The sequence below is a fragment of the Eumetopias jubatus genome, unplaced genomic scaffold (assembly GCF_037043125.1).
Source record: "Eumetopias jubatus isolate StellerSeaLion01/CBP00866 unplaced genomic scaffold, mEumJub1_p1.0 scaffold_13, whole genome shotgun sequence".
NCBI classification, from domain to species: Eukaryota; Metazoa; Chordata; class Mammalia; order Carnivora; family Otariidae; genus Eumetopias; species Eumetopias jubatus.
Window position 1 is genome coordinate 51,100,861 of NW_028274819.1, and position 13,930 is coordinate 51,114,790.

General features: G+C 46.9%; 2 protein-coding genes across 2 annotated transcripts; one reads left to right on the plus strand and one right to left on the minus strand.

Annotated features, from left to right (window-relative positions):
* Positions 1-5,382: 5,382 nt before the first annotated feature.
* On the minus strand, positions 5,383-8,469 carry TIMM10B (translocase of inner mitochondrial membrane 10B). Its single transcript, XM_028116985.2, has 3 exons — positions 8,390-8,469; positions 8,118-8,213; positions 5,383-7,944 (listed from the first exon to the last, which is right to left on the minus strand). The coding sequence occupies exons 1-3, from the start codon at positions 8,450-8,452 to the stop codon at positions 7,768-7,770; spliced, it is 336 nt and encodes a 111-aa protein (XP_027972786.1). The 5' UTR covers positions 8,453-8,469; the 3' UTR covers positions 5,383-7,767.
* Positions 8,470-8,649: 180 nt separating this feature from the next.
* On the plus strand, positions 8,650-13,418 carry ARFIP2 (ARF interacting protein 2). Its single transcript, XM_028116844.2, has 8 exons — positions 8,650-8,744; positions 9,517-9,657; positions 9,916-10,012; positions 10,719-10,837; positions 11,014-11,235; positions 11,740-11,897; positions 12,046-12,220; positions 12,648-13,418. The coding sequence occupies exons 2-8, from the start codon at positions 9,559-9,561 to the stop codon at positions 12,801-12,803; spliced, it is 1,026 nt and encodes a 341-aa protein (XP_027972645.1). The 5' UTR covers positions 8,650-8,744; positions 9,517-9,558; the 3' UTR covers positions 12,804-13,418.
* The last annotated feature ends 512 nt before the right edge of the window (positions 13,419-13,930 follow it).

Genomic DNA, 13,930 nt, shown 5'->3' on the forward strand with positions numbered 1-13,930 from the left:
GGAATAAGGGCAGCCCTTTCTGGAAAGGGCAAAGAAGAGTCACAGCAGGTCTTGAAGTTTATGGCCCTAAAACAACGGTTCTCTAGATGGACAAGGACAGAAGGGAATCTGTTCAGTAGCCTTTACTGAGCCCTCAACACCACCTAAAAATTGAATTATATTTTTTGCATCAGTCTACTCTTCCATTCTGTGCAAATACTATTTCAAACCTGTACTCCCTCATCTTCCATTTTTTTATTTTACTCTCCAATGATAACTTCAGCTCCTATTAAAAAAAATTAGATGAAACAGAAACAAAAGGATACACACATAATATATAGATAGATAGGTAGGTAGGTAGGTAGATAGATTGATTTTAAAAAACTGGCTCACATGATTGTGGGGGCTAGTAAGTCCAAAATCTGTAGGATAGGTTGCTGGAAACTCAGGCAGGAATTACTGCTGCAGTCTTGAGGCAGAATTTCTTCTTTGAGAAATCTCACTTTCTGCTCTTATGGTCTTCAACTGGTTGAATGAATCCCACCCTCATTAGTAAGAGTAGTTTTGTTACTTAAAGTTAACTAATTGTAGATGTTAACCACATCTACCAAATACCTTCACTGCAACACCTAGATTAGTGTTTGATTAAATAACGGTACTATAACCTAGCCAAGCTGACACACAACACTAACCATCACACATGACATTGAAAAGAAACTCTCTCAATCTCTCAATACCAATAAAAAAACTTAGATCTGCCTTATCCATTCCTCCATCCTTCCTGTTACCAATAAGAGATGTTCCTGCTCTCTCTAAAGCCAAGCTCTAGACTTTTGCTCTGGAACTCTCTCCTGCCTTCACTTACTCAACAAATATTTATTGAGCATCAGCTGTGTTTTGGGCACTATTTTAGATGTTTGGTTATATCAGTGTACAGAGCAATAACATTGACAAAATTCCTGATTTATGACTTAGAGAACATAAATTCTAGTGGGAGTTACAAGTAATAAATAATAAAAATGAGTCCCTTTACCCATTTCACCAATGGGTGAAGGGGACCCAAAGGTAAATAAAAATAAAAATAAATAGAACCTAGGCAGATTATAATTATGAATCATGGACTGGCCAACAAACACATAGGATATGATTTAAAAGCCTCAATTTCCATAGAAATATTAGTGATCTTAATCTTCAACCTCTTCAGTAGAATCACATTTAGAGAATTTAAATCACTAATCTTGGGAAAGAAAATAATATCTTGAATCTGAAGGAAGAGAATTACCTGCAAAATTACCTGTTTAGATTAGATGATAAAACAGGCCTATTCCAAAAGTCCACACTATTTACTGTTTACGGGTGATAACAGTCTAAAATAGTCTTGCAGGAAAGAAAAAAAAATACGGTAATGTGTGTAAAACACTGCAGGGCACAATGCCAATATAAATAATTTTGTATAATCATGGTAGTATATAGAACAAATTTTATCAGAATCTTGATCCAGAATTAAAAAGACAAAACAAAATAAGTTAACTATATAGTATGTGAGAAATGACAGTGCTATGGAAAAAACAGCAGAATAAAGAGGATCAGGAGTGTCTGAGGGAGGATAGGTTGCAATTTTAAATGGCATAATCAGAACAAGCCTTAATAAAAAGGAGACATCTAAGCAAAGACATGAAGGAAAGGAGGGTAGCCCATCCCCCTGTCTTTTGCTTGGTAAATTCTATTTCATCCTTCAGATCTCAGGTTCCAAATCACTCCTCTGGGAAGCTCTCCTTCATCCCCCACACAGGTTAGTACTACTGTATGTTCCCAGTGCAACACATATTTCTTCTTTGTAACATTCACCACAGTTGTGATTACTTGTTCTATATTCACCTCCACCATATCTGTGTTAAGTTCCAAGAGAACAAGGACTGCATCTTTTTCATTCACCTCTGCATCTGCAGGGCTTAACAGTGTTGGTAAATACACTCACTCGGATATTTGTGAAGTACTTACTATATGGACGAAAGTGGGACATACTCAAAAAAGGAAAAACAGAGTCCAGAATTAGCATGATGTGTCTGAGCACCACAAATAAATTGATCCTTTTATACCAAGGGTATGAGAATCAAAAACTGAGGAAAGGGGGTTGAAGATGAGGCCAAAGAGATCTTCTGGGACATGATCACAGAAAGCTTCAGTTGTGACGTTACAGTCTGAAGGTGACGGAAGGTGTTAGGTAGATGAGTACCATTATTTTTGTATTTTGCAAGAATCACTCTCAACCAGTATGGAAAATGGACTGGTAGGTGTCTCCTAATAGCCATACTCCTCCTCTTCCTTAGTAACAGAACTCCCAATTTTTAACTGGGTAAAAAAATGACTGGTAAGAATAAAGTGACATTTCAGCCTCCCTTGTAACAAGGCCTGACCACATGACAAATTTCTGATGTACAACTTTTCGGATGTGTCTTAAAGGGAGGAGGATATGCCCCTCCACCCACTCCCTGCTCCATTCTGCCCCTTGGAATGTTTGTGTGCAAAGTAAAGCTCCATCCTGGGTCACATGATTGAGAGTCATACCTTTGATACAACAAGCAGAAAGCTTAGGAGTAGCTTGGTTCTCGGATGACTGTGATGTCACACCAGTCTTGGATTAGATTTTTACTTGAAAGAGAAAAGTTTGTAAGCCACTGTCATTTTTAGTCTCTGTTACATATACCTTAGCTAAATGTTAACTAATCAAAGGGGTCCAAGCTCAAGGAATAAGCTGTTAGGTGACTGCTGCTGTAATCTATACAAGAGCTGATGAAAGTTCGATCAAGGTAGTGACAAAGGACATGGAGAGAAAAGAAAGGTTTCAAGAATTATTTAAGCAGAATTATAAAGCTTAGGAACTGAGTGGAAACTAGAATGACTGATTTGCTCCAGATGGAAGCTTTCAGGTGTTGACCGATCTGTGAATATTAAGGGCAGAAGAGACCAACCAGTGAGATTAGGCATGAAAAACACCTCTAAATCATTGGCAAAACGTCAAAAGTTAAATGCAGACTCATTTCTGTCTCTTCCGACATTCAGCCTTTCTCTTCCTATGTAAATAGTAGACTGAGCTGGGAGGAAACTACAAAATGTTCATTCAACAGATATTTACCAAGCACGTATTATGTGCCAGGCACTGTGATAAGGGTACAATGGTGAGCAATACAGCCGTGGACTGTGATCTCATGGGGTATGTAATTACCAACAGTTAGAAGTGCTACATGCCACAAACATGAGGAATTATGGGAGCTGGAGTCTGGGAAGAGTTATGTGAGGAAATAGCATTCACACTAAGTACTCAAGAATGAGTAGGTAAAGTGAGGGGAAAGCACTGCAAGTCAGGAAATGGTGCAAAGGCCCCGAGATGGAATGGTACCTGATAGGTTAGAAGAATGGAGATGGCAGTGTGGTGAGAGCACAGAGAGGCAGCAAGTGAGTTGCGGCTCAATTCAGTTCAACAAACAGTACTGACAGTCCAGTGTTTGATAGTCCATGATAAGATAAAGCTGAGGTGGGCAGGGACGGAATCATGCACGGTCTGAGGTCACATGTAGAATGCGTTTTTATCCTAAGAATGGGACGCTATTGTGAGGTTTTAAGCCTCAGTTTATTTTCTGGCCTATCAATGGAGAAGAGATTGGAGGGATGCAGAAGTAGATAGGAGGTAAAATAGCAATTGCAGTAACACTGTTGGAAGATTGTAAAAATGGGGAGAAGCAGACAGAATCAAGGGATATTTAGAAATGTAAAACGTAAACAGATGGGATTTGGCAACTGAGTGAGGTTTCTAGCTTCTGCAACTGGAGGAGTACCAGGTATACGAAAGCTGATGAGGAAAACATGCTGAGTTGGGGATATTTTTGAGACACCTAAGTGGGAATGTCAATCAAGTAGCTCAGAGGAGAGATCTAGGAGGCACCAGTAACTGAAGCTGAACGGAGAGGACACAATCCTAGAAAAATGTCTGAGAAAGGAGAGGCCCTAGAGAAACCTTTAGATGTAAAGGCTGGAAGCAGGTGAGCCTCAAAGGGGGCTATAAAGCATGGTGAAAGTAGTAGTAGAACCACTAGTGGGGTCACAGACACCAATGAAAGACTGCCAATGATGAGGAACTAGTCAACAGTACCAGATGCTCCTGAGAAGTGAAGTAAACTGAGGCCTGGGAAATCAGGGATATGAGTCATTTGGTAGGCCAGGGTGACCTCATCAAGAACAATTTCAATAGAATAAAGATTGTAGAAGTCAAAATAGACTGGGTGGAGGAATGGGAATGGAGAGAGCCACAGTATCCAAATGTTTTAAGAAGTTAAGCTGTAAAGTGGAGAACAATAGGATGATAGCTGGAGGGGAAATAAGGTAGTGGTTTAACAGGACAGTCTTTAGCAATGGTGAGAATATAGTAAAATAGAAAAAGTCAGAGATCCCCATGGAAAGGACTAGGATTCAGAGCAGGAAGAGGCACTGGCTTTGAGGCATGTTTGCCCTATTTAGATGGAAGGAAAGAGAGAATGATGCAGGTATAGGTGCGTGACGTTGTGTTGTGAGATTTTGTGGGAACTCCTCTGAGAGCTTCTACTTTTACCTATGAATTAAAAAATAAGGTTACTTGCAGAACACTGAAGAGAATAGTGAGGGTAGTAAGAGGCTTAAGAATACTGATTTGAAAGTATTCATCGCAGGGAGCAGCAGTGACTGGAAAAACCTAGTGGGATTATAGGGGTTGAGTCTCCATTTGACGCTGGTAACCATGAATTCATAGTGATACAAATCTGCTCTGTAGTCATTTCCTTGGGCTTTTAGCTGTCCAAATGCAGAGACAGACAAATGTCTCATTTTATCTGAGTCCCAACAAAGAGATGACAAAGAAATTTAGTCTGTTCCAAGAGAATAACTGGTATTTCAGCTAGACAGGAATCTAAAGACAGAAGATGTTAATGGAAAGTAGAATCAATGGCTTGAAAGCTCCAGTGAAATCAAAGAACAAGAGTAAAGGAATATATCAATAAACAAAGTAGAAGGAATACAGTCAGTAAGGAAGAGGCTAGTAATAGTGTTTTAAAGATGGAGCAGTTTGGGGTAATGGCAATGGCCAGGACATAACTAAGGGAGTGGGTGGCTAAGACAAGAGTGGAAATCGTTGGGAGACTGAGGCAAGGAATTAAACCAAAATACTGAATGGACTGTCTGGTAACATTACAGTGTCAAGGGGTTATAGGAAGAGCAAGGGCTATTTTGAGGAAAGTAGGAGAGCTGTGGTTACTAAGGACAAGTAATGAGAGAGGGTGGTACAGTTGAACAGGCTCAAAGGAATCAGACTTTACGAAGTAGGCAGTCAAGTTCTGAAGCCACAATGACAATACCAACTGTCTCCAATACGTATTTGTGATAAGAGAGCTTTGTTAACATTTATTCTTGTGTTGTGCTTAAAACATCACACTGCTCTCATTACACCAATGATATCACTTTATGGCAAGACCCGAGGGAGAGGTCAGTGATTGTTAACAGACGGGTAACAGGAGTAGGGTTCTTCTCCTAAGTACTGAACATGTTTATAAACAGAGAGAAAAGAAGAAGTTAAAAACTTAAGGGATTAACTAATGGATTACATTGAGGGATACTTGTTTTTCCAAGCCTAGGGACAGCCTGGGTGCAGGTGAACAAGCACAGATGAACTCTTAAAATTCAAAGAACATAGCTTCTAGAGTCAAGACAGTTCTTTTTCTTAGCCCTTCTCCAGCAAGTAGTAATTATGTGACATGGAAACACAGACAATTCGCAATGGAAATTTACTGCAAGGATACACACAAATGTCCATGTGGAAGAGTCCTCCCACCAGCACCACAGTATTCCAGGTCCCCATTACCATCTTGGATTGGTTAAGTTCACAAGCTGTTTTAGCTGCAGTTATACTTTCCAAGGAGAGAACTTTATTGGGTAGACACAAAGCTACTCAGTAGGGAAGTTTCTGGTCAGCAACTTACATGTTCCTAGCAAAACCTTCTATTCAAGATACGGGAGCTAAGGAGGCAAAAAGCTGTTTGGAGCCACTTTTCTCAAGAGGTTAACTATGTATAAGACAGCGTTCTGGTACATTCTGGATTCTTGCTTCCTCATCCATTAAGTGGAGGTAATATCTTACTTGTGGTTTTGCTATAAAGATTAAAGCAAGACATTTATCAGTATCAGAACCCATACAAATTGGGTGGCTCAATGGATATTTTGAGAGGCAGCCTGGTGTAGTAAAATGTACATGGATTTTAAAGTCAGATCTGTATCTATAAGGGTCTGCTACTAGAGAATTTCAACTTCCTGATCCATACAGGGGGGAAAAATGCTCTGTGGGTGGCTGTAAAGAGTTTTTTTATTATTGTGGGAACCAGTGTCTAAGAGCTTCCATTTCCTCTGTAAAAAATGAAACATGGTCACCTGATGGGGAAAGTTGGACGTGAAGTGGGGGATAAGGAGAACAGTGAAGGTGTAAAATAATTGCCATGGTGATTAGGAGATGAAATACACCAGGAAGCCACAAAGGGTTGCTTGTTGGTAGTGAGGGCTTGGTTGAAATTGGAGACCTTGAATATTTAGTGCCGTTCATTACACAGCTGTGTCTTTCTCTAGCAGTCTGAATGGAGGAACAGAAAAGATAAAACAGCTGGAATGATACAAAAAGGACATAGGGAGGCAAGAAAATGTGGTGATGGAGCGATAGGCCATTCAGACTGCTGAATACAGAAGTAAATTTCACAAGGAGGGGAATAAATGAGAGAAAAATGGAGAGGCTCAATATGGAAATAACAGGAACAGTGGGAACAATGTAGGGTAGAGGATGGAAGAGCTGAAATTATAGACATGCAGGCAATGATAAAGCGGTCCCAAGGATTTGCTTTATCCCCTTTTTTCCCCATAACCACCATCGTGTACTTCTCCCTTGGGCTTCTGTCCCTTAGGTCTGGCTATATTGCAGAATATGGTCCCCCAAGTTTCCCCTTTCTGACTGCTCCTGAAGACAAGCACATAGACCTTGGTGTAAAGGCTTTACCACTCATCCTGGGGTAGGCAGAAAGTAATAAGAAAGTAACAACTTGGGAAATGATTGAAGTCCCAGAACACCCCAAAATTCTTAGAGGTTTCATCTCTGTTCTGGGGCTACTGACTTCCCAGGAGGCACTGCCTAAATACCCTGTCCATGATTTTTTTTTTTTTTGTCTGATTTCTTGATCTGCTGTCCTTGGTTATCTCCTTTACCTACATCTAGCAGAATTCCTTAGAGTCCAGAAAAAGAGTTATGAATGAATGTACACCTGACTCACAAATAAGCCATTTAAGTCAGACAGATTTAAGTGAAGGACAGATTTAGAAAAAGGTCTCATTTTTCTCTGCCATTTGGGCAGGAATCAACTTCCTGTTGACGTTACTAACATTAAAATTGTACCCACAGACCTTGCTTTAACCAGGTGCCTGGGAATGTTAAGGTTTTCCTTCTACACAGAGAAGGCAATTTCTCCACTGCCAGGGCTGAAGCCAACAGATAGGCACTAACTGACCGAATAAAGGATGGTGCCAATACAGTGGGCAAAGCTTCCCCGCCCAGAACATAAACCAAAGAGAGTAAAAGCGGGTTTATTGGCTCCAGGAAAAGGAGCAATAGTACCCAGCTCTCAGGAAACCCCTCGCTCTATATACAGGCTGCATCCAGCCCAAGGTCCACTGGCTCCTTCAATTTGAGGGTCCATCCAGTGCCTCCCTTCCTGGGGCTGGGAAGGGCTAGCTGCCTGATGGTGAGGTTCCGGACTGTTCAGCAGCAACACCTGGCCCAGCTGAGGCAGCCTCGTAGTCTGCGATGCGGCGCTGTACCAGAGCAGGCATGAGCTGCACATAAGCGGCCATGAGGCGGTGGTTGGAATGGATCAGCTTCCCAGCACAGCTGTGCAAACAGGCTTCCTAGAAGGATGACAGGGTGAAGCAGAGGCCAAAGGTGTCCTGTCGGGTCCGTCTCCTTCCTTCCCATCCCCAGCCTAGGGGCGAGGGTGGTGGAAAGGCCAGGGCCAGAGGCAGGGGAAGTCGGGGTGGGGAACAGTCTACGGTGAACCTCCCTACAGAGTTCCCCACCTAACCTCCTCAGCATCCAGAGCTCGGTGGTGCAAGCTGGGCACGCAGCGCTGGAAGCAGAGTTCCGTCATCCGATTGTAGACCAACAGGAAGTCCCGCAACTAGGAGAAAAGGGGACAAAGAACTCAGCGATACAGGGGCACCTCGAGGCCGCGTCGCTCGAGGTTTCCCAGGACCGCACGCCACAACCCGACGTTCCCAGCCCTCGGATATCCAGCCAAATGGACAAGGGTGCTAGCTGAACTTATGGCCCTGCAGCGACTTAGCACTCACTCACGTTTCTCAGCTGCTGCTGCTGCTGCGGCTGCTGCTGCTGCGGCTGCTGCGCCTGGGGCTCCATCGCAACACCGCGCACAGTACGTCACTTCCCTACAGCGTCTTGGTAACGCCCCGGAAGTACTCGCTCCTCGCTCCCCAGGGACTGAGGGGTTGGCTCAAGGATGGCCCGGCCCCCGGCAAAACGTCATTTCCGCCCTTATAATCTGCGACGTGGCCGGCTTCTTCTGCCCGGGAGGGGACGTCACTTCCGCCGAGTCCCTGACCTGCTGCTAGGATCGCGACGGGAACTGGAGCCTGAGGTCCCCGCGCGGCCCGGGCCTGGCGCCCTGAGGGGAAGAGCGGCCCGGCCCGAGGTGAGAAGGACATATTTGGGTGAGGGGAAGTTGAACGCACGAATCTGCCCTGAGGGAAAGATGTCACTGAGCCCTGGGGAAGGATGAGGACACACCTGATGCCCAGGTGTATGGGGGGGGCGGGGACTAACACACCTGGGGGACATAACTGACTTTGGAAGGGATCACTATGTTGTGGGAAAAAGAGGCTTTTCCCAGAGGCCGATAACATACACCAACTGATTCAACTAAGGCCTGGGGGGGGAGGGCCCGAGGAAGAGGAGGTGCATGGGATGGAGGAGGGGGAGACCACCTGAAGGAAAGGGGAAGAAACACTAAGGGAGTGTGGAAAGGCCAAGCAATGGAGAACATACCTGAATTGGAGGAGTAGGCTCCTGAGCCTTGGAAAGGGGTTAAATCTGATGGGGGGAAACAGCTGCATGGGGATAAGTTCCAAGACAGCACAGACCTTATCTGTCTTGGTCACTACTGTGACCTCAAATAATGCATGACACATAGTAGGCACTTATTAAATGAATGATTGAATGCATGAGTGATCACCTGAATCCTGGTGGGGTTGGGGGTTCATGAGAAGACATCTGGGGCCTGGGTGTGCATGTGGAAAGATGCACCTTGGAGGGGAGAAATACATATCCATGAGAAGAGGAGTGGTGTCCCAACCCCAGAATACTCAAGTCTTGGGACAACCTCTAAAATCTCTGAAATGGTGGGGGAGACCTTTCTTTCTGGAGTACTGGCCAGTTTCCAGAACTGTCTGTGTTGGGCTTTGCAGGGCGCTGGGGTGGAGACTTTGACTCCAGTCCCTTCCCTAGCCATGACGGACGGGATTCTAGGGAAGGCAGCCACAATGGAGATCCCCATCCATGGGAACGGTGAAGCTGGGCAGCTTCCTGAGGATGATGGGCTGGAGCAGGTGCTTCTGTTTGATTCTTCTCCATATTGTTTCAATTTAGGAATCCTAAATCATAAGCCCTGGGCTCTCACCCCATTCCATTAGTTTTCCCCTAACTTGTCTAACTCCCTCCAATCTTTTTACAAATCTTCATTCTGATTCTATGCAGACTTCCCTTGTGTGCTCTCTCTGTGATGCTTCAATCCAAGCTTGTTCTCACCCCCCAAATGCTTCAGCTGCCCCAATGTTCCTGAAGCCCCCCTCTTCTCTGGCCTATAGGACCTCCAGCAGGTGATGGTGTCAGGACCCAACCTCAATGAAACCAGCATTGTGTCTGGTGGCTATGGGGGCTCTGGTGATGGACTCATCCCCACAGGTATGAATGATCAGAACAGGACAGAAAGCTTGAGTGGAGAGAGGGAGGGGAATGGTTCTGGGGAGTATAGGATATGTCTAAGATAGCTTGAATTATGTCTGGAGATCTTGGGAACTTCTGCTAGTATGAGCAGGGTTGTCCAACTGCTCCCACTTGCCATTTAGCCCCTGAGATGTAACCATTTGTCCTTTCTCTGCTGCTACCACTCGAATCACATGAAGAACTCTGTTTCAAAGAAGTTCTCCCTGCTCTGGAGCTTGAGACTGATTTGGAACTCTGAGACTTCTCAGAGTTTTGCTTTAGACTCTAAAGTTTAGAGAAGCAAATATCTTTGAATCTCACACTGACTAGGATTCCAAATGAGAATGTCAATGAGGTTTCCTGTTATCAGGACCCACCATCCTTGACCTGCCACCCCATTCTCAGCATATTTTCTTCCATTTTCTCTGCCCCTGTACACCAGCAACTCCCTCCCCCCACTCCAGACCCCATCACCACCTCAGAAGGAGGCCAGATGTATATTGGGATTTGGGTGTCAGGGCACAACGTATGAGTTCTTCCTAGTGAGTAGGAGAATCTCATTGTCTCTAGTTTCTGCTACTTCAGGGAAGTCATTTTCATATGCTGGGTGGGAGGTATGGGTGGAGCCACAGAGATGTCTGGTTCTATCTGAGAGAGGCTGGTGTCAGAGAACTTGGTTCTTTAGGGTCTGGCCGCCATCCATCTCACAGTACCACTCCTGCTGGCCCCGGAGATGAGGTGGCTCGGGGCATCGCTGGAGAAAAGTTTGACATCGTCAAGAAATGGGGCATCAACACATATAAGGTGGGATTTAAGCACTTTTCCCTTCCCCCAAACTTCCCCTGGGTACCTTTTCCCATCTTCCAGATGCCACTATCCCATCTATGGCTGAGACTAGGAGTGTGGGGATGCTAGGGTCGATACCTGTTGGGGGGGCAGGGTGCTAGGGTCTCTGACCTATTCCCCCACTTCCCAATCAGTGCACAAAGCAGCTGTTATCAGAGCGATTTGGCCGAGGCTCCCGGACTGTGGACCTGGAGCTAGAGCTGCAGATTGAGTTGCTGCGTGAGACGAAGCGCAAGTATGAGAGTGTCCTGCAGCTGGGCCGGGCACTGACAGCCCACCTCTACAGCCTGCTGCAGACCCAGCATGCACTAGGTGACGCCTTTGCTGACCTCAGCCAGAAGTCCCCAGAGCTTCAGGTGCCTTGGTCAGGCCAAAGAGGGTGGGGGGACTGGGCCCGGGCCCTCCCAGGCAGTCAGCCCTCAGCCTCCCTCCCTCCCTCCCTCCTGCAGCCCAGAGGGAGAACCCCTCCAGGGTAGGCCCAGCCCTACCCCCAGCAGCACTCACCCGTGGAGGCAGCCTAAGGGTTTGTACAGAGGTTCAGAAGTTGGAGGGGTGGGGGAGGTGGCACACTAGATGCCTCACAAGTAACCCTTCTCTGCATTGGTGCTCGGCCTAATCAGAGCCCCTCCCTTGCCTGCTGCACTAGCTTTCCCTGTTCTAGTCCTGTGAACTTATCTGAGAACCCCACTCCCACATTCCTACCCCAGCCATCCCTGGGGTGGCCCCACTAACTTCTGGCTAAGAGAGCCTTTGCCAGTTTCCATGGCTGTTTCCTCCCTGGGGAGGAGGGGAATGAGGGCCCTATAGCTTTAGTCAGGTAGGAACTGTTGCTCAAGGCCTGTCCTCCCTTCCGCCCTCAGGAGGAATTTGGCTACAATGCAGAAACACAGAAGCTGCTGTGCAAGAATGGAGAGACACTGCTAGGGGCTGTGAACTTCTTTGTCTCTAGCATCAACACATTGGTCACCAAGACCATGGAAGACACGCTCATGACTGTCAAACAGTATGAGGCTGCCAGGTGTGGGCACCAGTAGGGCCTAGAGTTCTGGGAGTTGGCTGGCATGGGTAGAAGTTTGAGCTTTGGGGTCATAAGAACTGAGGAAAGAAAGGAGAGTATGTGTGGAGGACACTGGGGTGGAGACCAGCCTGTATCACCCCTTCCCCAGGCTGGAATATGATGCCTACCGAACAGACTTAGAGGAGCTGAGCCTAGGCCCCCGGGATGCAGGGACGCGTGGTCGACTCGAGAGTGCCCAGGCCACTTTCCAGGCCCATCGGGACAAATATGAGAAGCTGCGGGGAGATGTGGCCATCAAGCTCAAGTTCCTGGAAGAAAACAAGGTGCCAACCCCACCCCTTTAACCCCAGCCCACCTTCCCATCTGTAACATTGACCTTCTATCCCTACGACCCTCCCCAGTACTGGATGCGAGAAATACAGCCTGGCTAAGGGGTGGGATCTTCCCCTGGACCTTCCTAGTCACCCGCCCTCCAATCCCTGGCCCTTTTTTATTGGAGGATTTGGCTGCTGATCCCAGGAACATAACTGGGAAAAATCATTCCCTGAGCTGGGGTACCAGAACCCCCAATCCCAGCAAATCAAGTCAGGTTTCTCCCATCAGACTGACCCTTATCCTTTGACTCCCTTAGTGGAGGTCAGCCCCCACCCTAAAAGCACCATCAGAGCAGAATCCATGTACCCCTGGTCTGGGCTCAGGCTCAAGAAGGGCATCTGAGTCCAGTCTCAGCTGACCCTGCTGGACCCCCAGATCAAGGTGATGCACAAGCAGCTGCTGCTTTTCCACAATGCCGTGTCAGCCTACTTTGCTGGGAACCAGAAACAGCTGGAGCAGACCCTGCAGCAGTTCAACATCAAGCTGCGGCCTCCAGGAGCTGAGAAGCCCTCCTGGCTAGAGGAGCAGTGAGCTGCTCCTAACCAAACCTGGCTATCAAGAAGGACATTGGGAGAGGCAGTCCCAGGGTGGGGGAGATTGGACATGGGACATCCCTTGCCACCTGCCCTCTGGCTTGGGCTCCCTTTCCCTGGCTGGGGCCTGACACCAGTTTTGCCCACACTGCTGTGGGTAGGGAGGGGGCTTGCAGGCCCAGCAGCTGCTGCCCTGTCCTTTATCTTCCTGGCCACTGGGCTTCATTCCCAGATCTTTTCCTTCCACTCCACAGCCAAAGGCTATGACAGAACCACTCCCTGGCCAATGGCGCATTATTCCTCAGGCCTGTCCCCAGATCCTGGGGTGTGCCCCCTGACCAATGGCAGAGCCTCAAAAGGCCCTGTCAGCCAATGGCAGCTCTTCTTGGGCTCCCCTGGGCCATGATGTTGCCTCCAGTACCCTTTGTCCCTCCTCTGTGCGTCCCCCATTGCAGAGAAGGGGACTGGGACCAAAGGGGTGGGGATAATGGGGAGCCCCATTTCTGGCCCTGCATCTGAATGGGCTTCCCCTCACCTACCCACCCAGTTTAATTGTGCTTAGAGCCCTGGAAGATTGGGACCTAGCACTAGGAATAAACCTTTCATAAAAGCAGGCCCAGTGAGGTCAATTTGTGGGGGGACTCTAGGAGGGTGGGCTGGGTGGAGAAATGCTCAGTCTAATCATACACCAAAATCCTGTCAAGCCAGAAGAGCAGAGGCCAGATAGCTGGAAGTCACAGGTTTCAGGAACAGTCTGAGAGCCTACTCCTCCCCCAGCCCCAGCTGGAGCCAAAGTTTTATTTGCTCTTCAGACCAGCACTGAGATAGCTATGGTCTTAAGACACAGGGCCTAGAGGGGGTTGGGCCCGCTGACCTTCATCAGCCATTCATTCATAGAGCAAATATTTACTGAGTGCTTTTATTTGCCAGGCACTGCTCTAGACCCTGGGGATACATCAGTGAATAAAACACAGTCCCTTCCCACATTGCTTAAGGCCTAGTGGGGGATAGAGACATGTAACCAAGCAACTACAATGCAGTGATGAGTACCAGGATACAGAAGTTCAGGGAGCTGTGGGAGTGCAGAGGAGGGGCATCTAGCCGAGACTGGAGTGGAGATGGGCT

Bases quoted from the DNA above. Each gene is read 5' to 3' on its own strand.
- TIMM10B (XM_028116985.2), bottom strand. From the start codon at position 8,452: ATGGAGCCCCAGGCGCAGCAGCCGCAGCAGCAGCAGCCGCAGCAGCAG. The intron at 8,214-8,389 runs GTGAGTGAGTGC...CTTTTCTCCTAG, and splicing joins AGCAGCAGCAGCTGAGAAAC to TTGCGGGACTTCCTGTTGGT. The intron at 7,945-8,117 runs GTTAGGTGGGGA...TCATCCTTCTAG, and splicing joins GAGCTCTGGATGCTGAGGAG to GAAGCCTGTTTGCACAGCTG.
- ARFIP2 (XM_028116844.2), top strand. From the start codon at position 9,559: ATGACGGACGGGATTCTAGGGAAGGCAGCCACAATGGAGATCCCCATC. The intron at 11,898-12,045 runs GTGTGGGCACCA...CCCCTTCCCCAG, and splicing joins AAACAGTATGAGGCTGCCAG to GCTGGAATATGATGCCTACC. The intron at 12,221-12,647 runs GTGCCAACCCCA...CTGGACCCCCAG, and splicing joins AGTTCCTGGAAGAAAACAAG to ATCAAGGTGATGCACAAGCA.